This window comes from Microcaecilia unicolor, chromosome 2 (assembly GCF_901765095.1).
Source record: "Microcaecilia unicolor chromosome 2, aMicUni1.1, whole genome shotgun sequence".
In the NCBI taxonomy this organism is placed as follows: domain Eukaryota; kingdom Metazoa; phylum Chordata; class Amphibia; order Gymnophiona; family Siphonopidae; genus Microcaecilia; species Microcaecilia unicolor.
Window position 1 is genome coordinate 389,029,668 of NC_044032.1, and position 27,386 is coordinate 389,057,053.

General features: G+C 43.6%; 1 protein-coding gene across 1 annotated transcript in view; it reads left to right on the forward strand.

The window, feature by feature from the left end:
- Positions 1 to 27,386, forward strand: part of CCDC158 (coiled-coil domain containing 158) — a 1,152,460-nt gene that overhangs the window by 966,597 nt on the left and 158,477 nt on the right. The window contains exon 28 of the mRNA XM_030192135.1: positions 14,917 to 15,075. Within this exon, the coding sequence (XP_030047995.1) occupies positions 14,917 to 15,075 (159 nt within the window). The remainder of the gene's footprint in view (positions 1 to 14,916; positions 15,076 to 27,386) is intronic.

The window sequence follows — 27,386 nt, forward strand, 5'->3', positions numbered from 1 at the left end:
AGGGGAGACAGAGGGAAGATGAATCCAGGGAGAGAAGATGGACAATGGATGGTAGGGAAGAGAAAGGGAAAAATGCTGAACAATGGGGGAGGGGAGAGAGATGGGACAGGAAGATGCTGGTGGTGGGAGGTAAAAGGGATAGGGAGATATCAGGCTAGAGGGTGAGGATGGGAGAGAGAGGGAACAGATGCTGGGCTGGAAGGGTGGAGGGAGGGAGACACTGGGAATGGTGGAAAGCATGGGGAAGAGGCCCAAGGAGTGGAGATGGCAAGGAAATAAATAAGAGAACAGTGATTACAGGGGTAGAAATGTGGTAAAGGTGCGTAGATTGAAGATGGAAAGGAATGATAGGCTGGGAAGGAGAGAGATGGGGAATGGGAGAGCTAGTGGATGAAAGGAAATGGAAATGTGATAGATATCTGAAAAGTAAAAAGAAGGAAAAGATTTAGAAAGAGGATGAAATTTGAGTGTACAGAGGCAGAAAAGAAAGGAAAGAGCTAAAATGGAAAGATCAATATTTCAGAGGCAGGTGTAGTGAGGAAATGAAATGGCAGGAGAAAAAAGACAAATGGACAGCCGCTTGAACAATTAGCAGAAGACAGGAAAGCGGGAAAGAAAAATTGGAACCAACATGATGGAAAAATAAAATGTCCAGACAGTAAAGGTAGAAAAATCATTTTATTTTGAATGTTTTAAATGGAATACGTTAGCTTTGGGAAATGTGCATAGTGGATGTCTTTTTATTGTGTTAAGTAGAAAAGGAAATGTGCTTTTGTGGTTTTTTTTTTTTTTCTCCAGTGTTGCAGTGCATGCTGATGGTTCCCAGTTCAATTTTGTCTACATATTTTTATTTCTGATCCCTTGTTCTGTAATTTGTGGGGGTCTGTCAGTGTGACTGTAATTGCAGGTGAAGAGATTGGAGAGGAGAGGGAATTGGGGGCGGGCATAGGCGCCTGGTATCGGAGGCTTAGCCTCCCCAGCCGAAGATCGGATCCTGATGACGACGACGACGACGCTCGTCCCAACTGCCCGCCCTCTTTCCCCCAAGATCCGTTTCCTTTTTTTTTTTTAATTTACCTACAGCCCAGCAGCGCAGCGACAGACAGTGTCAGTGAAAGCGCTCCCAGTAAAAGCGCTTCTCTTCGCTCAGTGCCCTGCCTTCTTCTGACGTCATGACGTCAGAAGAAGGCGGGTCACTGAGCGAAGAGAAGTGCTTTCACTGGGAGCGCTTTCACTGACGCTGTCTGTCGCTGCGCTGCCAGACTGGAGGTAAATTTGAAAGAAAAAAAAAAAAGGAAACAGATCTTGGGGGGAGAAGAGGGTGAGCAGTTGGGGCAGGGGAGAGAGTGAGATGAATGGGATGGCAGGGCTCAGGGAAAGAGGGGAGTTGCTGAATATGGGTGAATGGAGGGGGGCAGGGGGGAGAGGAGCATGGATGGGATGGCAGGGCTCAGGGAAAGAGGGGAATTGCTGAATATGGGTGAATGGAGGGGGGCAGGGGAGAGAGGAGCATGGATGGACATGGATGGGAGGACTGGGCCCAGGGAGAGAGGAGAAATTGCTGGACATAGAGGGGAAGGGAGGGAAGAGAGAGGAAGGAGATGAGATGAGGGAAAAGGAAAAGAGGAGAAAAACTGCACATGGATAGAGAAAATAGGCAGAAGCTGGATCCACTAGACAGTCAAGTCTGCGGAGGACCCAGCTTTTACTTACAGATGTAGGACAAGAAACGAAGAAGAAAGGCGGAAAGTAAAGAAATAAATGGAAAGGAAGCCCTGGAAATGGAGTTAAGAGGACAGATAGCAGCAGAATCAGATACTGGGCCAGCATGACCAGAAAAACAAAGTCACCAGACAACAAAGGTAGAAAAGATAATTTTATTTTCATTATAGTGTTTGGAATATGTCCACTTTGAGAATCAGGTGCTCAACATTAAAAGTTTATATTTATTTTCTTATTTATGGCATTTTATCCCACATTAAACATGAATTAGGGTGTTTTGTGGCTGTACATGAGAATTGTGATATTATGATCCTTTGTTTCATATTGTTGACGGTCTGCATTTTCCGTATGGGTGGTATATTGGTGTATTAAGTTCTGCCCAGTGTAATATTTATGGTACAGGAAGGTTCTGAGTGTGTTTTTGCACAAAGTTGTGCATAGTGTTTTGCAGTTGAGCGATTGTGGTTAGTATATGCTTTGAGCAACCACTTTATTCTTTGACATATGATACATATCTAATATCTAAATTTAATAAAAGGTATTAATTGTGACTTTTATTTTTATTTTTTTTTCTATGTTATCAGACAATTAATGATTTAAGCTCCACCCCTGGCCCCACCCCTAACTCCGCCCCCTTTAGCCTCCCCAAACAGTTGGGCCACCGAGCGCCTATGGGGGAGGGGCTTCTTTATTTTCTGCCCTGGTCACCAGCATGGTTAACAGCAGCCCTGAACCTTGCTGTAGCTAGTGGGGATCCCCAAGCCTTGCCAGCTGGGGATCTCTTCCGGGGCTGGCCGGAGCTGCCTTCCGCCAAGCTTGGCAGATGGGAGCAGCATCCTGCAGCCACTGACAACTAAGCATGTATGGGGTGCTGGCATCAGTGGCTCGAGGAGTTGCTACTGCCTGCTGGGCTTGGCGGGGAGGAGTTCTGGCCATCTCTGGTGGAGGTCCCCAGCTGATGGAGATTGGGGATCCTCATCAGCTAAAGTATTTATATTTTGAGTTGGGAAGTGCTGGGGGAGAGGGGGGAGAGAGAAAAATTTGTGCCCACCCACTTTGTGCTCAGGCCCACCCAAAATTGGTTGTCTGGCTACGCCACTGCCTCCACTTCCCCTTCCCCCACCCCCAGAAAACTCTCCACACCCTCACCCTCACCATTCCACTAACCTCCTCCCTGTCCCCAATCCACACTATCACTCCCTCCCTCCCTCCCTCCCCTACCTTCCTGCTTACCAACTAGTTTTCTCCTTCCCCCTCACCTTCTGGTGTGCTCATTCGCCCCTCTTGGGCAAAGTGTGATTGTCAGCTTGTTCTGGTCTCTGGGCAGAGCTGTCACTGCTCTCAGTGCTGGAGGATGATTCCCCCATTATCTATTTCTGCCTCTCTGGCTGCTGCAGTAAATTCAGGGAATATCAAGTATGACTATGGGCCTGACATGGTATCCTTTGTTGCTATGTAGCAGGGAGTGTGATATACCTGCCCCCCTGGAGCTCTTGGCACAGGCCCTGAGCAGGTGGTAGTCAAAGGCCTCTTGGGCACAGTTCTTGTCACCTGCTCCTTCCCTGCACCCATGGGTATGCCTGCTTTTGGGGGCTCGAAGGTGGTCGCAGTGGAATGGTTGTAGGGATGTCTCTCCCAGGCCGCAGTGGATTGGTTGTAGGGATGTCTCTCCCAGGCCAATGCAATATGATCCAACCTCTCACACAGCATTTCCATTTCGCAGGTCAGTGTGTATATTGTCCACACCATTGCCTGTTTCAGCTGCATCTGAATTATCAATATGTGCCATCTGTCACTCCATTATTGCCAGCATGCACCCTGTAGGGCCAACTTGCGCTCTCTCTGCTCAATAATGTCCTGTTCTGAGCGAGAAGATCACAAACACAGGTCACAAATTCCTGTCAATGTCTTGATGGGCATTGGTGGGTTCCTCCACCACCACCACCACCACTTTCAGCTTATGCCTCCACATCTGCTTCCTTACCCAAGTAGGTCAATGGTGCAGGCAACAGGATATCCTTATACTGCCTATGGGTAGTTCAATGGTCTCCGTTTCTCATGTCTCTGGGTTCACCACCATCTCTGGCACACCTTCCTGCATGTCACGATTGTGGTTGTGACTCCACTTTTCAGTCTCACCTTGTCTTCCGGTGGTCAGCTTCAGAGGTGGCTCCAGTCTGTTCTTTTCTTTGCATTCTTGCCTCTGCTGTCACTTCCTGTGTGTTCCAAGCCTCACTTTGGAGTTTAGTGTGTTGCCTTCCTCTGTCCTATAGTTGTGACATCATCAGTGAGGGCCTTTATAAGGAAGTTGAGGACATTCATTCAGGGCCTTTGCAAAGCCAAAGGTCTCCAGGTTTGTTGGTGTGCTTGTTAGCACTTGTGCCCTGTTTCCCAGTTGGTATGCTAGGTTAGCACTTCTGCCCTGTTTCCTAGTTTGTGTGCCTGTGTGGCACTTCTGCCTTGGTTCTTATCTATCTGTGTGTTAGGGTTAGCACTTCTGCTTTGGTTCTCCTGTTTGTCTGTGTGCATGACTTAGCACTTCTGCTTAGTTCTTCAGCTTGTCTGTGTGTTGGTGTTAGCACTTCTGTCTTGGTTTGCCTATTTGTTCTCTTGTGTGTTTGTGTGGCCATGTGGCCTAGCCTTGAGCTCTGCCTAGTCTGCCTTGCCTAGAGCTTGTCCCAGTCCTGCCAGCTTTCAGCTTCAGTTCCAGTCCTGTTGTTCCAGTCCTGCTTGTTCTAGTCCTGCCTGCCTTCAGTTTCAGCTGCAGTCCTGCTGTTCATCTTGCTTGTCTAGTCCAGTCCTGGTTGGAGGGTTTTGCCTGCTGCTGCCGCTCGTGGACAGCAGCCCAAGGATTCATGTTGTTCCTGAGTCTGTGGCTTTTTGCTTAGAGGCTAAGACCATGACACTGCACATCCTCATTTACCTGTGAGCTTTCTGTGTGGTACAGCTGACTTTGAGCTCCCCCCCACCCCCACCCCCTCACCTTGGGATCCGTGTTCTGGCCGTCAGCTGTTGAAAAGAGCAGAAAATACATTGGGGACATATTTACAGTTATAGTTTATTAAAAACTTTCTATACCACTCAAGCTAACTCGCAGATCTGGGCAGTTTACAATCTAAAATAGCAACAAAAAAGAAAAATTGAAAGAAACTACAATTTGTAGATAGGACAGAGTACAACATTCATCAGTAAACAAGCTCACAGGCAGACAGCAATAGAAAAAAACAAAAGGGGGGTTAAGGGAGGGAGGGGATTGTCAAGGGAACCGGAGCAAACTGTGGAGATGGTACAGCAAACTCTCAACCCACTTTATTAAATGATGAAGTAAAATGCCTGCTCAAAGAGTCGTGTTTTTAAGGCTTTCTTGAATTTTTTTGAAAGATGATTCTGAACGTAAAGAAACTGGAAGAGAATTCCAGCAAAAAGGTGTCTAGAAATAAAAGGCACGTTGGCGGTTTGATTTCTAACTGAGCTTGTTTTGGGTTTTGGAAGAACAAGACTGTGATCATTTATGAAGCGGAGCAGTTGTATAGGGCAATATGGAATGGTAAAAGTAGATAGTCTGATAGTCTAATCCTATGTGCTTTGAAAGTACACGTAAGTGTAAGTAATGTGAAAAGGATGCGTTTTTCTACAGGAAGCCAGTGAAGTTCTTGAAAAAAACAGAAAAACAAGATTGAATTTGTGTGCTTGAAAAATAAGTTTGGCTTATGAGTGCTCTACCTACCAATGGACAACATATGCACCAATTCTAGATCTTCCACTAACATACTATGTATGTGGGCCTTTCCCAGAACCTGTCCACAGCACCATCTCTACCTGGCACAGCCTTCTCCTTGCCTTCCATGAGTATCACTAGTGCACCAAATATGGAAGGCCAGGGCATCACAGCTGAATGAATGGTAACAAGGGCCGTTGCCTGGCATTATTGCAAGCATTTTAGTGATAGGATGGGACCTGTAAGAAGTAGTACTACCCCTGGCCTGCAAGTGGAAGGATGCCTTCATAATGGGTGTTGGTATGAGATCACTGACTGAAACACACTAGGGTGATGGTGGTACCTCTCCCTATTAGAGGGCACTGGCACACCATTAGCCCTTCCCTCACAATAACCAAGATGCATAGAACAAGTCCCATTTGCATGACACCTTGCTCCCTGCTGCCCCAAGTAGATGATGAAAAGAGAGAAGAGGACAGGGGTCTGGATGCCTTTGCAGCAAGGTATGTTAGGTAGCACATATCACTTGCCTCTGGCTGGTAAGATGTGTCTAGGTCATCACCAGTCCCTCGCACTGCCTCCTCATCTAGTGTCTGAAAGACCTGCTGCTTTAACACGCTCAGCATTTCATAGCCGAGTTGGGAGCTGCTACTAGCCTTCACCTTGACATTCCTGTGGCGTTCCTTCAACTTACACTTCAGGTCCTCCACAACTCAGTTATTGTGAAATACAGCATTCAACCAGTGACAGATCCCAACTCATGCTTTTTGTTTTGTATAGGTGCTAAGGCATTGTCCTGCCACACCACAGTGATTTTTTTGGTGTTTGAGAACCTCTCTGACCAGCATTTCCACTTCTTCTGAGATAAAGCTACCCTTTCTGGTCAAAACATGTTGTTTAGGAGCCATTATAATGTTTATTGTGGCAGAAGTCTCAGAGATTGTAAAATGGCAAGCTGAATGTTTATGTCACGGACTGTCCCTGGCTGTCGCAAGTGACCTGGGCACAGCCACCAGTTGTGAGCCCTTGTGCTGATCCTAGAGTACAAGTTCCAGGCCCGAAGGCGTGGGATTGGTTCTAGAATAGACAGTCGGAAAGCCCAGTGCTTCACCTGCGATGGCTGCCGTTCCCCAGAGGTTGAACCCATGGGTGCAGGCGGCTGGCAGGACTTCTGGAGGATCTGAGTGGGAAAGACTACCAGGAAGGTAACCAGACTAGGCAGCAAGGGAGTGAGGCAGACAGCCACCGCAGACAGGGTCAAGTCTCAGCAGAGGTCCAGGCAGTCAGCAAGCAGGAAGCACGGTCAGGACCAAACAGAGGTCTAGGCAGGCAGCAATCAGAAAGCAAGGTCAGGTCTAGGCAGGCAGTGGTCAGGAAGCAAGGTCAGGTCCAAGCAGAGGTCTGGCTAGACAGTAAACAACAGGAGAGAATACACCAGTGCAACCAACAGGGTAGTAGCCGAAGCAAAGAAGTAGTGCATGGTTCCTGGTTTTAAGCTGAAGGCGTCTTATGTCACTGTAGACACGTGCTCAAACTGTAGACACGCTCAGACTGTAGGCGCTCTGGAGGGAAGGGATCAACATCATCGTGGGCGCGTACGTCTGGCTCCACATGTGACACTCCAAGTTTGTGACAGTTTATATATGTGTTAGAAAAATCAAAGTGGGAGGGGTGCTTTGCTGTTTCTGAAATCGCTAGCAGCTATGAACATCTAGAGCCCCAAAACATGTATAACAGTCATTTTACAATCAGTATGTAAATAATTTGAATCTGTTTTGGGGGGTATCATTGCAGGTGGGGATATGTATATAGGGGGAGGGAATATTGTTATTAACTTATACATTGGCTTTTCTGTCTGGTGATGGGAAGACTGCTGCATGTGGCCAGATGTTTTATGGATGGATGGGAGGAGCTTATATGAAGTACCATGATGTGGCACAAAGGTATTCTATTATTGGAATGAGGACACAACACAATGTATTGGCACTAAAATGGAACTTGTATTGTTCCTATTCCAAAACAAAATTTCACCACTGCTGTGTACCAAATAAAAACTATACCTGTCAAACTTGACATACTGGAGTTCACATTTTTCAATTACCTGTTTCCAGAACATTATAGATACAGCCTCTAAACATGTACATTGATAACTGATGAACACTGTAAGGTGGTGGCTGCATGCTAGATGCATTATTGGAGGAGGGAGGGGGTCTTGGGTAGTTGACAACCTTCTGGTAATGGTGCCCTTGAGTTCTGTGGGTTGGGTGCTGGGATTAGGGGCTGGAGATACATGCCCCAAGCTGCCTCTTGGCCTGCATCCCCTCCATGGTGGTGACAATGAAACCCAAGATGTAGTGCATATTTGTGAAGGCTGGTAGCAGGTCCCCTCACAGGGAACCAAACTGCTGCCGGACTTCATGCAGCCATTGTGACTCAGGAGCCTCGTGGTCATCACCATGGACATCTGAATAGGGGGTCACTGGCTCCAGACAGGGCATCAGCTACAGGGGCAAGCCTGGTCCAGCATGTCTGTTGTCTGGTTCCTATAGCTGATGACCTCCAGGCTCCCCTGCCTGCCCTGAGATTGTGGGGATGGGCTCAAGGGCCAGCACTGGGGTCATGCCACCCAGCACCCCTGCCTCCCTCTCCATCCTCCTCATCTCTCCCTTCATCATCCCCAAGCACCAACTTCAGAGGTGGGGGGCCACGATGTTGGTGTGAGCCCTCTGCATCCCCTTCCTAGTCTTGCCCTCATTGTGGGGGTGTTATTGCTCCCCAGCTTTCTGGAGCCTCATCTTCCTCTGCCACCTTCTCTTTCTCCTCAGAGGAACTAGACTCCTTTTACTACTGCTTCTCCTCCTCCTGCCACCACTTTCCTCAACTGTGGAAGGAAGCAATTCTGGTTATTCTCGGGGATACGGTGAATGGCACATTTCAGCAACCTGTTAGGTGGATGCAACCCTGGTTCTGATGAGCTAGCCTTCTACCTTCCTGTGCCTCATTCCTGTTCTTTCCACCACCCATTAGGATCTGCCCCATATTGCCCCAGGACCTCCAGTCCAGCCTAGCTGGTGGGGGTCTACTAATATAGTCTCTGATTGGAAGTGTGATGCACTTGTTTTCTTTGAGGACATGATACATCATCAGCCACATCAGTGTTGTCTGCTCTAGGAGCCCCCAGACTGTTAATCAATGCCACAGGTCTGGGTGTGGGGAGGGGGCAGTCTTGCACTTGTGACAGTTTCAGTTTGTTTTGTAATGCTGGAGATGATGTGTTCCACATGAACATCGGTGAACAACATGTCTCTCTTTCACTTCCTACTATAACATGTGTTTTCCCACATTCACAGAGCCTACTTTGTACTGATCATGGCCATTTGCAACATAGCAATACCTTTTACAGAGGATGGCACATGCAGGCTTGGACTCATGTATGTGGCACATGGGGGACATTTCTACCAATTTGGTAGTGTATGGCCACTGAGTGAGGATGACATCATCCCCTGTGTAGCAGCTTATCGCAGATGTGGCCATTTGCATGACATGATCTTTGTGTGGTGTGGATTGGGACCCTAAGTGTATGCAAGGAGATGTGGATGACAAAATGGTTTTCCACCTTATGACAGTTGGAATGTGCATGCAGCAGCATTATGGGGTGAGAGCTGGTGTTTTGGCTAAGCAGAGGGAGTCAGTGTGGGTATCTTTTAAAGAAGTTGTACCTCTCCAGAGTTCCAGCCGATACAGTATGCACATCAGCAAGAAGTGGCTGGCCCTCCAGATTGCCTCTTCAGCACCTCGATATCCCTGGTGATGCCGAAGATTCTGTAAGATATGATGGACTGGCACATGCTTTATTCCAGTATCATTGCTGATGTCTGTGCAACACCTCACCAAGCACATTTTCAGGATCTCCCTGTACAGGGACCAGAGGAACTTCTGGGCTGTCTCCCAGTACTGTGTGTCTGTTAGATGTCATTTGGCTTAGGGATGTGTGCATTATGGGATGATACTCCCTGGTTCATGCTACCTATGAATGACCCACTCAGGGCAGCATATGGGTTGCTGCTCAGTCCATTTGTCAGATACCCCTCCAGAGCAAGGTGTCATTGACTGTCATAACACTGCAGTTGTTTGAGTGTGGGAGTGTGACAGGGTGGTCTGTACATTGTGGGTGGTCCTGCCGGGGCTGGAGCAGATAGATGTGATGGACAGGTGTGGTTGGCACCTCTGGTGTTGCCTTTGAGTCTGCTCCTGCTCTTCCACCCGACCCTCCTCCTGCCAAAGGACCCCCAGCACATCTGGTGTTGCTTTTGAGCCTGCTCCTGCTTTTCCACCTGACCCTCCTCCCACTGAAGGACCCCAGCACCTCTGGTGTTGCCTTTGAACCTGATCCTGCTCTTCCACCCAACCCTCCTCATTCCAAAGGACCCATAGCACATCTGGTGTTGCCTTTGAGCCTGCGTCTGCTCTTCCACCCGACCCTCTTCCCGCAGTAGGTGATGTCTTCACCCTGCCACTACTTCTGCTGGCTCACCTCAGGGTGCTTGCATATTTTTTTTGGTGATGTTGCTGTCACCTTGTTTTTGTGTTCTGTCTCCTTGTTATGACCCTCAGAACCTCTGGTGTTGCCTTTGAAGACTGCTCCTGCTCTTCCACCCAACCCTCTTCCCGCTGAAGGTGACATCATCACCCTGATGCTACTTCTGCTGGTTCACCTCCCAGCACTTGTGCTGGGGGGGGGGGGGGGGGGGACCAAGGACCAGGTTGTGCTCCTGTGCGCTCCTTAGGGTGCATCCTTAGTACATTCTGGGCATCTACTCTTTCTCTGGTCACCTTTGCTGCCTTATTTAGTTCTCTATGCTCTCTGGGCACTTCTTTTGCTTTCTCTCACTGTGACATGTCTGCCATCTCGATTCCAATCCTCATCCATCCTTGCCCCCCTCTCAGTGCTCCCCCACTTCCTATTGTTACCTTGTCCCCCCTTCTTTGGCTTCCCATTCCCTCCCCATGCCGCCCTCTGTCCCTCCATTTCACATCAGGCTGCTCAATTTCCACTCCCTGTTATAAAGGACAGCTTGTCTCTGATTGCATTATCCAGCATCCTTCAACATTCTTTGTATCCTAGAGACTTGGCTCCATCCAGATGACACTTGCACGCTTCTTGATTCCTGTCCCCCTAACTTTCTCTCTCTTCACACTCCTCGGCCATGTCGCCGGGGCAGAGGCATTGCCTGCATTTTTTCCTCTGCCCTCTCTGTCTCCCTATGTTCATTTAAACCTCTTTCTGTCTCAGACGCACTCATTCTCTGTGCCTCTGTCCCCTCTTCTACCTAGCCCTTCTACACCACCCCTCCCCTTTCTGTCCTTTCCCTTGATAAGCTCTCCTCTTTTACAGCTGAGTCTGCCATTCTCTTCCCGCTTCTCATTCTTGGTGATTTCAATCTACCCCTTTCTACGGCCGCCAATACCTTTTCCTCCTAGGGCTGTTGCCTGCATTTTTTCATCTGTCATCTCTTTCTCCCTAGAGGAGAGGAGGGACAGGGGAGATATGATATATACTTTTAAATACTTGAAACGTATTAATATGGAAACAAATATTTTCCAGAGAAGGGAAAGTGGTAAAACTAAAGGACATGAATTGAGGTTGCGGAGTGGTAGACTTAGGAGTAATGTCAGAAAAAAACATTTTCACAGAGAGGATGGTGGATGCTTGGAATGACCTCCCAAGGGAGGTGGTGGGAAAAAATGTGGTGGGATGAATATAGAGGATCTCTAATTAGAAAATGAATGATATAAAAAACAAAACTTAAAGAATTTCATATGTGTTTGCTTGTCAAGTGGTGCTTAGATGGCAATTCTGGCTGCATCAACTAAGGCCGGTGTTGAGCTGGCTTGCACGGTCTGAGTCACGTATATGGCACGCATGTTTGTATTCCGTGGAGATGAAAACGGTAACGGAATACAAACAAACATGCATGGGATAAACATAAAGGAATCCTGTTCAGAAGGAATGGATCCTCAGGAGCTTAGCCAAGATTGGGTGGCAGAGCTGGTAGTGGGAGGCGGGGATAGTGCTGGGCAGACTTATACGGTCTGTGCCAGAGCTGGTGGTGGTTGGGAGGCGAGGATAGTGCTCGGCAGACTTATAAGGTCTGTGCCAGAACCGGTGGTGGGAGGCGGGGCTGGTGGTTGGGGGCAGGGATAGTGCTGGGCAGACTTACACGGTCTGTGCCCTGAAAAAGACAGGTACAAATCAAGGTAAGGTATACACAAAAAGTGTGCGCATATGAGTTTATCTTGTTGGGCAGACTGGATGGACCGTGCAGGTCTTTTTCTGCCGTCATCTACTATGTTACTATGGTGATCCAGTTTAGGATGAATTGGAGAGAGCTTCGACGGAAATTCCAGTAGTTTGGAATGTGAGGACAGAGCCAGGCAGACTATTACGGTCTTTGTCCCGCAAATGACAAGATGGATTTGGACAGGCTGGAGTGGGTTTTGACAGCAATTCCAGTAGTTTGAACATAAGGACAGAGCCAGGCAGACTTCTATGGTCTATGTCCCAGAAACACCAAAGAAAGACCATGATCAAGTACATAATATCACGTTCATTGTTGATTTAAATCTTTGAATTGATAATGAATAAGACTGTTGGGCAGACTGGAAGGACCATTCAGGTCTTTATCTGCCATCACTTTCTATGTTACTGTGTTAAAATGCTCATTTAAACCTCTTTCTATCTTTGATGCACTCATTCTCTGTGTCTCTGTCCCCTCTTCTACCTAGCCCTTCTATACCGCCCCTCCACTTTCTGTCCTTTCCCTCAATGAGCTCTCCTCTTTCACAGCCGAGTCTGCCATTCTCTTCTCGCTTCTCATTCTTGGTGATTTCAATCTACCCCTTTCTATGGCCGCCAATGCCTTTTCCTCCCTTGTCTCCAGTGTTGGCCTGACTCAGCACGTTGATATTCCCATCCACAGCTCTGGGAACTCTCTAGATATTGTTCTCTCCTCTTCTCATGCATCTGTCTCCTCTTTTCAACATTTCCCCTTCCCTGAACAGATCACCTTTTGATCACTTTCTCCCTTCCCTTCCCCCCTCCCCTCTTTCTCCCATCCCATCCCCTCCCCTGGTAATTGTACACCCCTTCTCCTTGGCTTTCGTTTCTGATATGGTTACTGACTGCATTGCTACTGCCCTTTCTGCACTCTCACTTGTCCTCAGTCTCTCCTTCTACTTGGGCCTCCAATCTTAACTCCTCTCTCAGTCAAGACCTTCAGTCTCCTGTCCTGACTCAGTCTGTCCCTCTCCTCTCTCGCTCCCCTTGGCTTACTCTTGGTATCCATTTACTTAAAACCAATCTATGTTATTTTGAATGTCGCTGGTGCAAATCCCATTCTCTCTCTTGCCTCAGGTTCTATCTGACTCATCTATGAATGTTCCACGCTGCTATTACTGCAGGCAAACGTAGTTACTTCGACTGATGCATTTCTTTCTCCTCCAGTCATCCTCATGCACTCTTGAATTTTCAGCCAGCTGTCCCCTGCTTCTACTATTGTCCCAACTTACTATCCCAATCTGCTCCTCCTGTCTACCTTGGCTGGTTTGGTCATCTAAATTGGCCCTCCTGCGCTCCTCCCTCCCCCTCCCCCTCATCTTCTCCTGCTTTCTCCTACCACTACCCACTGCCCTTCCTCATCCTGGTCCTCTTAATCCCTTCTTCTTGACAGAGGTTCTCTTCAATCTCTAAACCCCTCCTCCTCTGCTGCTGACCCATAAATGCTTGGCTCAGTCCCTTGTCTCTCTCATCCTTCCTCTGCTTTTGTCCTGCCTGTCATTGGTCATTGTGCTGTCTCCCTGGAAACACACCCTTGTCACCCCTCTCAAAAAACCCCTATCTTGCCCATTCTCTCTCCTCCAACTTTCGCCCCATCTCTTATCTGCCATTTTTCACTAAAGTTTCCGAAAAGCTTGTCTTACACCAACTGGATTTATTCATAGAACATTCCAACATCTTACATCCCCATCAGACCGGTTTCCGGTTAAGCCACAGAATACAGACTCTACTTCTTTCCTTGTATGACACCATCAGGGTTGCTCTCGACCAATGGCATTCAGTTATCATTGTCTGTCTGGATCTCTCTTCTGCTTTGGACCTGGTTGATCACACTCTTCTACTCCGCTGCCTCTGCTCTATCGGTGTCTCTGGTATTGTCCTCTCCTATCTCTCCAAACGCTCTTTCTAGCTGTCTTTCTCAGGTGCTTCTTCCCCTGAAATGCCCCTTCAATCTGGTCTCCCACAGGACTCAATTCTTTCTCCTACCCTGTTTAATATCTTCTTGGTCCCTCTTCTCACTACAATTCAAGAAGAGGGCATACCTTCTTCCTCTGCTTTACATTTGACCATCTCTCGTGATACTGCTTTCAGCTATCTTGGCCCTGAACTCTGGAATTCACTCTTCCCCCTCACCCGCCCTTTGGACTGCTATAGTCAGTGGTGTGCTGGTAAATTTTTAACAACAGGCTATCTCCCTGGTCCACCTCTGTGCCCCCTCCAATCCACCTCTGCACCCCCCCCCCAAATTGCAAAGCTGGCTATACCAGGGGATTGAGCCTGGGGGGGGGGGGGGCAATGCATTACTCTCTCTGGGAAAAAAAATTTAAATGCTCCCAGGTTCCAATCTAATTCATGTTTAATGTGGAATAAAATGCCATAAATAAATAAATAGATAGAAACTCTGAACGTTGAGCACCTGATTCCCATAACATGATGTCTGTTTGAGAAGCCCTTTACCAGGAGAAAAGAAATCTCTGCACCAATAACAGGGTTAGGTGTCCCTATGGACAATGGGCCAAAGGTGGGAGACATATATTGTTACTGGGCAGAATGGCCATTTATGGGCGGGGTGCAGTCTCCAATGCCACCAGAACTTTTTCCCTAGCTGGAGATCGATCCTCCCAATGTACTTCTAGTTTCTAACCGCTTCTACCTCTTTCTACAAGCTTCCATCCATTTCTGGAAATGTACTGTGACTTCCTGACAGGTGTTAGGAAGCACAGACTAGCTAAAGGCTGGATTCAGTGAGCACTTATTAGTGCTGAATTTCTCAGGCAGTTACACATATTCTTTATGATAATTGCACATTGCATGTATAAGTGCATCCTGGAAAGTTGGATTTCATCTGGCAGAAGCTACTTATTTTAATCTTTTAGAAACATGCTTTATCTATCAGCAGATTCTCATATACTGTGATTCCCACTTTGCAGGGGCAAATGAATAAATACAAAAGAGTTGATTTTTGTTTTTTTGCCCGAACTTATTCAGTACAGTTCCCTGCCTTGTTCAATTGGGGCAGCCTTGCAACCTAATTGGAAGTGTGTTAATAGCAAGAAGTTAGTTAAGTTGCCAAATATTAGCAGTTCTAAACTGTAATCTCATTTCCGTCTTTCCTTCCTTCCACTCTTGATAAAATCAGGTTAAACTTCATCTACATGAAGAGAATAGAAAACAGAGTGATGAATTAAGTTCTGTTAAAGCAGAAAAAAATAAGTTGGCTGAGGAGCTGGAGAAATTCAAATCTCAAGAGCTACATTTGAAAGAGAAAATTAGTGATTTGGATTCAACTCTTGAGAAGGTACAGCAGTTTTTTTTAAAATATGACCAGTAATTATACTTTTCATTTAATTGATGTGCAATATTTATATATATTTCTTCAGATCTAGCATTTATTTATACTTTTCCTGTATATGTAAGTAAAACTACACTTTCAACTTTAGTTGACAACTTGTATAGTGAATTAGATAGAAGTCTCATTATTTTGTTGGCCCTCCTTGATCTGTCAGCAGTTTTTATACCATTGGTCTTCTATTGTTATTAAATCACCTATCCAGTTTAGGTGTTGAGCATGGTGTTAAATTGAATTTTTATCTGCCTGACCACTTAATTGCAGAATACCTAAAGGGTCAGTTCTTTCACCTATGCATTTGATATATAATTTCTGGGAAAGGTGATGTAAATGTTTGGATTTGCTTTTACTTCTGACTCTGGTCCCGATGCATAAAACTTACTGGGGTAGCAATCAATGTTCCCTCTAAGTGAAGTACATGAGCGATTGATCATACATTTTAGTTGCTCACATATTTTACATGGTTGCTCACAAAAATGTTTTTTGTGCTATATGCAGAAATGCATTGCTAATACTGGTGCTGAAAAAATGTTGGTTTTTAAAACTTGTTGCTCAAATTAAAAAAAAAATGTTGCATACACCAGGCCACTCCTTAGAGGAAACATTGGTAGCAACTTGTGATTTTGACAAGTTCTAGCCAGTTTAGCGTGCACTGTAGTCAGCAAGCCCTGCGAGCCCTTTTCCATTGACTATAGCAGCCAGTGTTAATCATATGTTAAGATATTATAATAATCTAATTATTATGTAAATATGCATTCCAAGGGATGCACAGCCATTTGTGAGCAATGCACAAAAGGAATGCTTACCTTATACAAGGGAATTTTAACAGGAGGTTGGTAGTGACTGGAGTTGGAGAAAAGCAGAGATGTTCAGTAGAAAGCTGCCCCTAGATGCACGCTGTCACACTGCAGACCCCGGGAAAGGCTCAGGATCAGCGGCTAGAACTGGGATTCTTGTTCTTCCCATCCTGGAAAAGGAGGCATTGCAGTGCTCCACCAGCAACATCAGTGACTGGAGGCACTGAGGCTTTCACCCACTCCAAACTTGAGTTGCAAGTGCAGGGTTACAGAGGAGCTCCCAAGCTGCATAAATGTTTCTTCAGAACTGCTCAAGACTCCGGCACTGGACAGGGACCCCCAATCTGCCAGCTTGCAACTGTGGCAAGGAAGAGAAGTTTGGAAAAAAAATAAGCTACACACTGCTTTCATACACACAGCTTGTATGCGTGTATGAAAGCCATGGGTAGCATATGCTGTTCTGAGCATGCGCAGAGCAGCCACCCATAGTAATCGACAGTTTTGCACATGCGCAGCTTGCCGGCTGGCTTTCCCCTACCAAGCTGCTCGCTGTTTTTGCGACCAACACATTTGCATGTGATTTCCTGTGGGAATCGCTCAATATTTCCACATTGGTAACTTTTACCAAGGTGGAAAAAGCAAGGGTTCCCTCCGGGGACTTTTGTGCATCAGCCCTTCAATATAGTAATGGGCCCATAACTTGATGAAGCAGTATCTGAGTTAAATGTATGTCTTGAAATGCTGGCAAACTAAATTTTAAGATGGCAGAGGTCCTATGAGTGGATACATCACTTATACATGATTTTAAGATAGACCTAATCCTTGGAGTGGTTTTCCCTGAGGGTTACCCTGAATTAAGAACATATGAACTGGCATTCTCTGTCAGACCAAAGGTCCATCAAGCCCAATATCCTGTTTCAAGAGTGACCTGGCATTGATAGAAGCTGTCCAACAAACCAAATACTCAGTTCTCAAAAAACAATAAAAGAAACTGGAATATACAGTTGAACAATAAAAGCTATAGAACTATATGGTTCAGCTTCTTTTATTGTTTTTCAGAACAGAGTATTTTGTTTGTTGGACTGTATTTATCAATTGTTCTCACCTCATCTGTAGTGTGTAATTGATAGAAGCTGGCTAAGTCAGACCATTGTTGAAATTCTGCCTGCTATATTGGCATCGGCATTGAGGTATTCTGATGTTGAGTATTGAGCATTGGTTCCCATCGATATATGATACTGTGAGCAAAGGAATCAATGTGGCCGCTATACCTGCTTCAAAGTATCTCTGCAGAAAAAGGACTACTTATCCTCCACATTTGAGGGGACATGCTGCAGCCTTCCAGAGCTTAAGCTGCAGCCACCAATATACATCAAGTGACCCAGGAGAAAGGCACCTCTCCTTCTGTAGCCCAAGTGTCATTGCATTGGTAGCCTTTGATAAGTAAATGGACTGGGAGATCCTGGAGATGCTGAATCACCATTTGGCAAGGATTGGTGCCCTTTATTTTAACACTGTTGCAAGGAAGGTTCAGCTATTTCTGGAGGCATAATATTGATGCCAAAACATTACAGAGCATTAGCATAGTGGTCACTATCAGGCTTATTTTCGAAAGTGATCGCCGGCGATCTTCCAACATAAATCGGGAGATGGCCGGCGATCTCTCAAAAGCGGCAAAATCAGTATAATTGAAAGCAGCTTTTTTGACACCATCGCCGCTTTCCTGTCACCGCGCCGGCGAAAGTTCAAGGGGACGTGTCGGCGTAGCGAAGGCGGGCATGGGCGTAGCTACCAGTGGCCGGCTTTCGCGGATAATGGGAAAAAAAGCGGCGTTAATCAGTATTTCACCGGGTTTACTTGGTCCTTTTATTTTCACGACCAAGCCTCAAAAAGGTGCCCGAACTGACCAGATGACCACCGGAGGGAATGGGGGATGACCTCCCCGTAGTCCCCCAGTAGTCACCAACCCCCTCCCACACTAAAAAAATAAAAATAACCTTTTTTTACCAGCCTGTATGCCAGCCTCAAATGTCATACCCAGCTCCCTGACAGCAGTATGCAAGTCCCTGGAGCAGTTTTTAATGGGTGCAGTGCACTTCAGGCAGGCAGACCCAGGTCCACCCCCCTACCTGTTACACTTGTAGTGCTAAGTGTTGAGCCCTCCAAACCCCCCAAAACCTATAAGGGCTATGGTAATGGTGTAGAGTTGTGGGGAGTGGGTTTGGGGGGGATTTGGGGGGCTCAGCACACAAGGGAAGGGAGCTATGCACCTGGGAGCTATTTGTGTATTTTTTTAAAACATTTTTAGAAGTGCCCCCTATGGTGCCCGGTTGGTGTCCTGGCATATCATGGGGACCAGTGCACTACAAATGCTGGCTTCTCCCATGACCAAATGCCTTGGATTTTGCCAGGTTTGAGATGGCCGGCATTTTTTTCTATTATCGCTGAAAAACAAAACCGGCGATCTCAAACCCAGTGAACTCTGGCAGCTCTATGGAGCAGGGACTGTCTTTCTGTGTCAGGTGTTCAGTGCTGCGTGCATCTGGTAGCGCTATACAAATGCTAATAATAATAATAATTTGGCCGGGCTAAACTATATTATTGAAAAAAAAGATGGCCGGCCATCTTTTTCGATAATACGGTTCCGGCCAGTTGTTGCACCGCCGCCAAAATAGATCGCCGGCGACCTATTTCGCCAGCAACGTTTGATTATGCCCCTCCACGTTACATGATTAGGTAAATAAATATTGCCAAACAAAGCAACTCTATAGACGTACCTTTAAAAAGTGTGTAAATGGCGCCAAGGCCAAATCATATGTACTTGTCGCTGCTCATGTGATTCAACAAATATTATTTTGGTAACTTTTGATATTGAAAGTCTCTATACCAAAATTCCTCAAGATAAAGAACTTGCTATACTTACTAATATTCTCAGCAATCGAACAGAGCCACAGAGGGTGCCCACTTTTTTTTTATCATTCAGCTTGCAACATTGGCATTGAAGGAGAACTTCTGCTTTCGAGCAAGAGTCTCAAGCAGATCAAAGGGAATTCCATGGGAGCAACCATGGCTCCCAATATTGCCATCCTATACGTTGCACAATTTGAACAGGAATTCTTAGAAGTACACCCTTTTAAACAAGAAGTATGGGACGATCCAAGATGGTGGCGTAAATAGGCAGCGCGGAAAGTCACTCTGAGAAGCACTCTGTGGAGAAAACTCTTGCTGACAAAATGCCCCATACCAAAAGGAAGGGGTTGACTCCTTCATCGACTCAGACGAGACTTGAGCGCTTTTTCACGCCGGTTTCCCAAACAATCAGAGATACGGATCCCATAGCGGGGCTCCTTGGGGAAGTGGAGGACCGCTGGGAGAGGACATATCTATTTCTCCACCATCGATTATTAAACCTCCTTGCCCAGTGTCGTTGATGAGTACCAATGTGGATCAGCACCCTACCGGAAGTGTTTTGGGTGAGATCCACGGTGAGGGTCGGGAAGCGTTACGGAAGACGCTGGGAGCAGAGGCAGGGACCTCAGAGAGAACGCAGGAGGTAAATCTTGAAATGATTTGGGCAAAGCTGAATAGGATGGATATGACTGTACAACAAACATCGAGAGAAGTCAGTAACTTTAATAAGAAATTTTCCAAGTTAAACTCAAAGGTAGACCTGATAAAAGAAGATATAGCTGGAAAAGTGACTGATATTCAAAAGAATGTAGATTCTCTTCAAGAATTTAAAATAAATGTGGTGAAAGACAATGTTGAACTTCGGAGATGAATGGAACAAGTTGAAAACTTTAATAGAAGGTTAAATTTATGTTTATTGAACTTTCCCAAACTCCTAGGGATTACTCCGCTAGACCTATTTAAAAGATATTTGAATGAGGTGTTGAAAATGCCTTTGGAAGCTATACCATCTGTTAACAAAATATATTATATTTCTACTCCTAAAGGAGAGATTGGGAAAAATCAAGAAGCCCAACATATGAATTTAGATCCTGGAAACATTTCAGCTATACTTGAACAAACATTGGACGAGACAACAGAAAGGTCTACATTGATAGTTTCTTTAATATTTGAACAGGACTTAAATAACATAATGAAACAGTACTTTAAGAACTTAAAAACCTGTTTTGGGGGTATTAAGGTACAGATTTTTCCTGATGTTACAAAATCGACCCAGCAGAGAAGGAAAGCCTTTTTGGCATTGAAATCAAGAACTGCTGAGATAGGAGGGATGTTTTTCCTGGCCTATCCATGCAAATGCCTTGTTACATTGGGTCAGGTGAAATATACATTTTATTCACCTGATAGCCTTAAATCTTTTCTTGATTCTAAACAGCTATTGTATTATGTTCCCCTAACTCTCTTCGTCTCCTATAACTGATGAGGTCTAAGGAAGCAAAATTACTATGTTTGTTAAGAATTTAAGATTATTTAATGAAGTAGGTATTACCTCTTTAAGATATTTTCTTTAAGAAGTGTCTGTATAATGTACTATGGCTGTATTTCAATAACAAGTGTATTCTTGTTAAAATGTTTAAAATTAATAAACAAATTGAAACATAAACAAGAAGTATGACTGTGGATACGTTATATCGATGATATTCTGATGTTTTGGAGAGGAAGTGTTGAGAGACTTTGCACATTTCATGCAAGGATAAATACATTGGACTCCAATCTCAAATTCACTATGAATCATCATCATGAATCCATTCCTTCCTTAGACATCAGCATCATTAAACACAGGTATGGGTTTGATACTTCTATTTACAAAAAACCATAGTGACATAGTAACATAGCAAGTGACGGCAGATAAAGACCTGTACAGTCCATCCAGTCTGCCCAACAAGATAAACTAATTTAACTTGATATGCAATACTTTATATATATATATATACCCGAGTTTGATTTTTCCTTTCCATTCTCAGGGCACAGACCGTATATGTCTGACCAGCACTCTTCTTATACTAAAGGTTCTGAAGCTAACGTCGAAGCCCCTTAAAATTTACACTCAAGTCCATCCCTATCTATTCAGTCACGATCAGGGCGTAGACCGTAGAAGTCTGCCCAGCACTGATTTCGCTTCCCAATTACCAGCATCGCCACCCAATCTCCGCTAAGATTCCACGGAACCATTCCTTCTAAACAGGATTCCTTTGTGTTTATCCCACGCACGTTTGAATTCCATTACCATTTTAATCTCCACCACCTCCTGCGGGAGGGCATTCTACGTATCCACCACCCTATCCGTGAAAAAATACTTCCTGACATTACTCCTGAGTCTGCCCCCCTTCAATCTCAGTTCATGTCCTCTAGTTCTACCACCTTCCCATTTCCAGAAAAGATTAGTTTGCAAATTAATACCGTTCAAATATTTGAACGTCTGTATCATGTCACCCCTGTTTCTCCTTTCCTCCAAGTATACATGTTTAGGTTGGCAAGTCTGTCCTCATATGGTTTGCAATGTAAATCCCATACCATTTTTGTAGCTTTTCTTTGCACTGCTTCCAGTCTTTTTACATCCTTAGCTAGATATGGCCTCCAAAACTGAACACAATACTCCAAGTGGGGCCTCACCAATGATTTGTAGAGGGGCATCAACACCTCCTTTCTTCTGCTGGTTATACCTCTTTCTATGCAGCCTAGCATCCTTCTGGCCACAGCCGTCGTCTTGTCACATTGTTTCTTCACCTTCATATCCTCGGACACCAATACCCCAAGGTCTCTCTCCTGAGTTGAGCTTACTAATCTCTCCCCTCCAATCCAGTATCTCTCTTTCAGGTTTCTGCACCCCAAGTGCATCACTCTGTACTTCTTGGCATTAAATTTTAACTCTATTAACTAATCTCTGGAAGAGTATCTACTATATACCAACTGAGTCAGTTACTGAGATTCAACAAAAATCCTCAGTTTTAAATGAATTAACATAAATTCAAATATTAATATTAGTGATAATGTGATTAGTTCATACCCATTCCAACTATTATATCCCCAAGGGAACATGTGGCAGTGTCACAGATGGAACCATCATCGCACATTAGGCGTTCCAAATCCCATATCATGTGTGTACATACAATTTTATACATTTATAACAAAACCAATAGTTATTAACTGGATAGCTCACATACAGAAATGTGTTTTGCAGGAAATTGTAGTGTTTCAGCATTTCTTAATACCTTGCTCTAGGTAGTACAATGCCTAATGCATAAATGTATACATGTAAAAACAAATCTAATGATGACATAAGGGTAGCTCGTATGAGCCCACTGCAATCCCCTCTATACTTCTCCTCATAAGCATATATACCATATCTAAATTCAAATATAAACATAGATTGTACCACCTACACAGTACAGTATAATCTGATAGGTAAGCATAAATATTGAGGTTTTACTTCCCTTGAGGATGTCTCCCATGTGCCCATGCGCTAGTGAACACTCTTCATATTCATTCATTCACTCTAACAATCTCACTCGATATCAAACAATCCCCTTAACCGTGGCCGAGTTTTGCATTGCTTATTCAGAAGGGGAATTAAACAATCATTAGATCCTCATTTGCGGTCACAAACCCCGAACTGGTTTCCACAGGGCTCTGCCCTTCCTAGGCGTGAATATAATGGTTTGAATGGGTATGAACTGAGCACATTATTATCACTAATATTAATATTTGAATTTATGTTAATTAATTTAAGACTGAGGATTTTTGTTGAATTTTAATTGCCAGACCCTCGACCATTCTTCAAATGTTCGGAGATCCCTTCTCATCGTTTCTACTCCCTCTAGGGTATCCATTCTATTGGCTATTTTCATGTCATCCGCAAAAAGGCAAACCTTTCCTTCCAACCCTTCAGCAATATCACCCACATATTAAACAGAATAGGCCCCAGCACCGACCCCTGAGGAACTCCACTGCTCACCTTCCTTTCCTGCAAGCAGATTCCATTTACCACCACCCTCTGCCACCTGTCGGTCAACCAGTTTCCTATCCAGTTCACCACTTTCAGTCTTAAGTTCAGCCCTACCAGCTTATTTACGAGTCTTCTGTGGGGGGACCGTATCAAAGGCTTTGCTGAAATCCAAGTAGATTACATCTAGTGCACATCCTTCATCCAGTTCTTTGGTCACGCAGTCAAAGAAGTCAATAAGATTCATTTGACAGGATTTTCCTTTGGTAAAGTCATGTAGCCTCAGGTCCTGTAACCCATTGGTTTCTAGAAAGTTAGCTGTCCTTTCTTTCAGCAGTGACTCCATTATTTTTCCTACCACCAAAGTGAAACTTACCGGTCTGTAGTTTCACACTGCTTCACTGTCTCCACTTTTGTGAAGAGGGACCACATCCGCTCGTCTCCAATTCCATGGAACCTCTCCCATGTCTAAAAAAAAAAAACCCAATAAAAAACCAATAGATAAGAATCAGTTTCTACACTTCAACAGCTTCCACAATATAAGCCTTAAAGAAAACTTCCCCTACTCCCAATTCTTACATTAGAGGAGACTGTGCAGCAGCAATGAAGAATTTGAGTCACATGCTGTATCATTAAGAAGAAGATTTCAAGATAGAGGTTACCCTCTGCATTGCATTGACAAGGGTCTTTCCAAAGCAAGGCAGCAGATCGAGACAAATTACTTACCCCATGTGTCTATAAGTCTTCTCCGGACATTGTATGCAGTCTGAGATTCTCCAATTTATCTGGTGATATTAAGAAGATTATTTATAAGAACTGGCACATACTCGAAGATCATCATTGTTTCCACAATAAGAAGGTAACTGTTGCATTCACCCAGGGAAGAAACATTAAAGAAATTATAGCTCCATCTACATTACCTAACACCATAACTCAGCAGAATTCAGAGGAAAGAAGCCTAGAGGCAGGCCATCACCCATGTGGTGGCAGCTCTGTTTGCTCTTCGTCACTGGATATCACCGTTTTTTTACATTCACGCACTGAAAAGACCTATTCACTACACTCATCACCTGACCCTGTTCACTGTTCTATGTGGGCAAAACAAAAAGGAAAATCAAAACACGTATGATTAAGTGTGTTGAATTTAAAGTATGAATTTAATATGGAGACTTTAAGCAAACTACAGAAAGTCAGATATAAATACAACGCAATATTAGCTAACACTGCAAATAAAGAAATCTTTATGAAGTCAGCTCAATACTATTCTAGTAATAACAAATCCGGACATCTGCTAGCCAGCTACCTCAAAACTAGAGCTGAAAAAAATGATATCTCCCATATTAGAGACTCTAATGATATTATCCAAACAGATAACCAACAGATATTAACATCTTTTCTAAAATTTTATGATGATCTTTATAAATCTGAAACTAATTCTGATCATATAGATACATCCTTTTTAGACAATATAAAACACGACACCATCAACCAGGAAGATAATATATCATTTACAACTCCTATAACAGATCAGGAAGTATTATCAGCTATAAAGGCTATGGCAAAAAAAAAAGCACCTGGTCCTGATGGCTTCACTTTAGAATTTTATCTCACTTTTCAAGATATACTTGCTCCAATATTAAGCTCCTTTTTTAATTATTTAATCCATCTGGAGAAGTTTCAGGTTCCTTCACAGAAGCTACTACCATCGTTCTTCCTAAACCAGGGAAAGACCCCCAAAGAATACAAAATTACCGACCTTTATCCCTAATAAACATTGATGCAAAAATATATGCAAAAATCATAGCGGAAAGACTACAAGTTATTTTACCTAAAATCATAAACCCTAATTAGACAGGTTTCATGCATGGCAGACAATCGTATAATAATACTAGACTATTTACTAACCTACTTATACAGACTCAAACCTCTAACATCCCTTATGTGGCCATAGGTCTTGATGCAGAAAAGGCCTTTGACCGTGTCGAATGGAAATATTTATTCCATACTTTACAGTGGTTTGGTTTTACACAAAGTGCTTTAAATATGATAAAAGTACTATATACTTGCCCATCCAACAAATTATTCATCAATGGACATTTTTCACCCCCTTTTAGACCATCTAGAGGTACAAGACAAGGATGTCCTTTATCCCCATTATTATTTAATATAGCCTTAGAACCCCTACTCTTAACAATATTACAATCTGACCATATTAAAGGAATAGAAATGGATAATTTAACAGCTAAACTTTCAGCATATGCTGATGATGTACTGTTATATACCACTCCCTCATCCATTCCTTATATACTAGAAGTTATTAATAACTACTCACTGATCTCTGGATACAAATTAAATCCTACAAAAACAGAAATGCTACCTGTGAATATGTCAGCTAAATCATATCAATATACACAGTCGCCATTCAAATGGTCACCCACTAGTTTGAAATACCTGGGCATATTGTTTGGATCTAGTATTAACGATACAATCAACCTCAATACTATGCATCTATTGAATTGTGTCACTGATATGTCTAAAAAATGGTCACCACTCAAATTATCGTGGTGGGGTAGATTAGATACCATAAAAAATGATGATCACTCCAAAGGTAAACTATGTATTAAGTATGTTACCGATTATGCTTAATGATAATGCATACAAAAATTTAGAACAAATCCTATCTAAATTTTTATGGTCTAATAAACCACCTCGAATAGCCTTAAAATATCTTAAATCCACTAAACAACATGGTGGAGTTGATTTTCCAAACTTTAAGGATTACCACAAAGCTTTTATACTTAGACAAAGCTCTTCTTGGATTACCTCCAAAGAAGATCCTTCTGAACCTCTATGGCTAAAATGGGAAGCAAAATTATTCAAAGATACCCCAATAAACTCATTACCATGGTCATCTACAAACAAATCAGAAACTAATCCCATCATCTCTGCAACTCAAACATCTTTCATTTCACTGGAATCATGTGTTAAATTACCAATTCATTCGACCACCATGATTCATCTATGGAACAATCCAAATCTTAAAATCAATGGAAGATGTATTGCATGGACCAATTGGATGGTAGCTAACATTTGGTATTTACATCAACTTTTGTACAAACAAGAATGGATACCCTTCTCTAAACGACAAGAAATATATAATCTGCATAAACATTGCCTTTTCCAGTGGATCCAATTAAAACATTGTATTTCTTCTAACTTTAACATTAATACTCTAAAGGAAGATACACCAAGTTATTTAACATTATGCAATCAACTGGAAAAAAAAAAAAAAGGCATCCAAATGGTACAAATTCCTACAAGAACAATCTTCTCATCCTCCATTGGCTTTGCAGAACATTTGGAATAGAGAACTCAATTCTCAACTATCAGAAGATCAATGGGAAAACAATTTGGATATCTCTATATAAATCATCAAAGTCATCAGCTCTTACACAATCGTCATTTTACATTCTACATAGAGCTATGTGGACACCAAATAAACTATCTAAGATATCAAAAGATGCATCCAATCGTTGCTGGTCCTGCTGTAACAACATAGGAACTTTGGATCACTTAATATATCATTGCCCATTACTGGATGAATATTGGTCCCACATAGAGAAAACAATTTCTCATATTCTAAATTTTAAGATTTCTTTAACTTACAAAATGCTAATTGCAGGGGAATTCGGCATTAACAATATGTTATCACCACATATAATTAAGTTATTACGCATATTGTTCCAAGTGGCTATAAAATTGATATGTCAAAACTGGAAAGATTTTACAAAGTGGAGGAGTGGCCTAGTGGTTAGGGTGGTGGACTTTGGTCCTGGGGAACTGAGGAACTGAGTTCAATTCCCACTTCAGGCACAGGCAGCTCCTTGTGACTCTGGGCAAGTCGCTTAACCCTCCATTGCCTCATGTAAGCCGCATTGAGCCTGCCATGAGTGGGAAAGTGCGGGGTACAAATGTAACAAAAAAAAAAAAAAACATACGAAATGTGGTGGAATTCAGTATGTCTAACAGCTAAATATGAAAAGGTTGCATCAGAGAAATGTGGTTCCCTTATGACATATAATACAATTTGGTCTCCGGTGATTAAATATTCATCCAGTTAAGTAATAAGTAATAATTAATTTAATTAATGAACAGGTACTATTCATTCATGTATTGGCACTAATATTATAACATCTGATATGCATGCATACTTCTTACGTATACACATAAATGTATATATATATATATATATATATATATAGTCAGAGTACATTGACCTTTTGTTAACTGTTATTGTCATTGGTACTAATTTACAATATGTTACAAAATCAATAAAAACTGATTGAACAAAAAAAAAACACGTATGATTAAGCACTGAAGTAACATACGAAGAGGAAACCTTGCTGCTTTACTTGTCCAACATTGCATGGACTTATCGCATTCCTTTTCTGATCTCAAATTTTTCATTTTCCAAGTTGTCAAAACTCCATAGCGTGGTAGTAGACATGCTACTGCTACAAAAAGAACAGAGGTGTATCTTTGAAATGGAC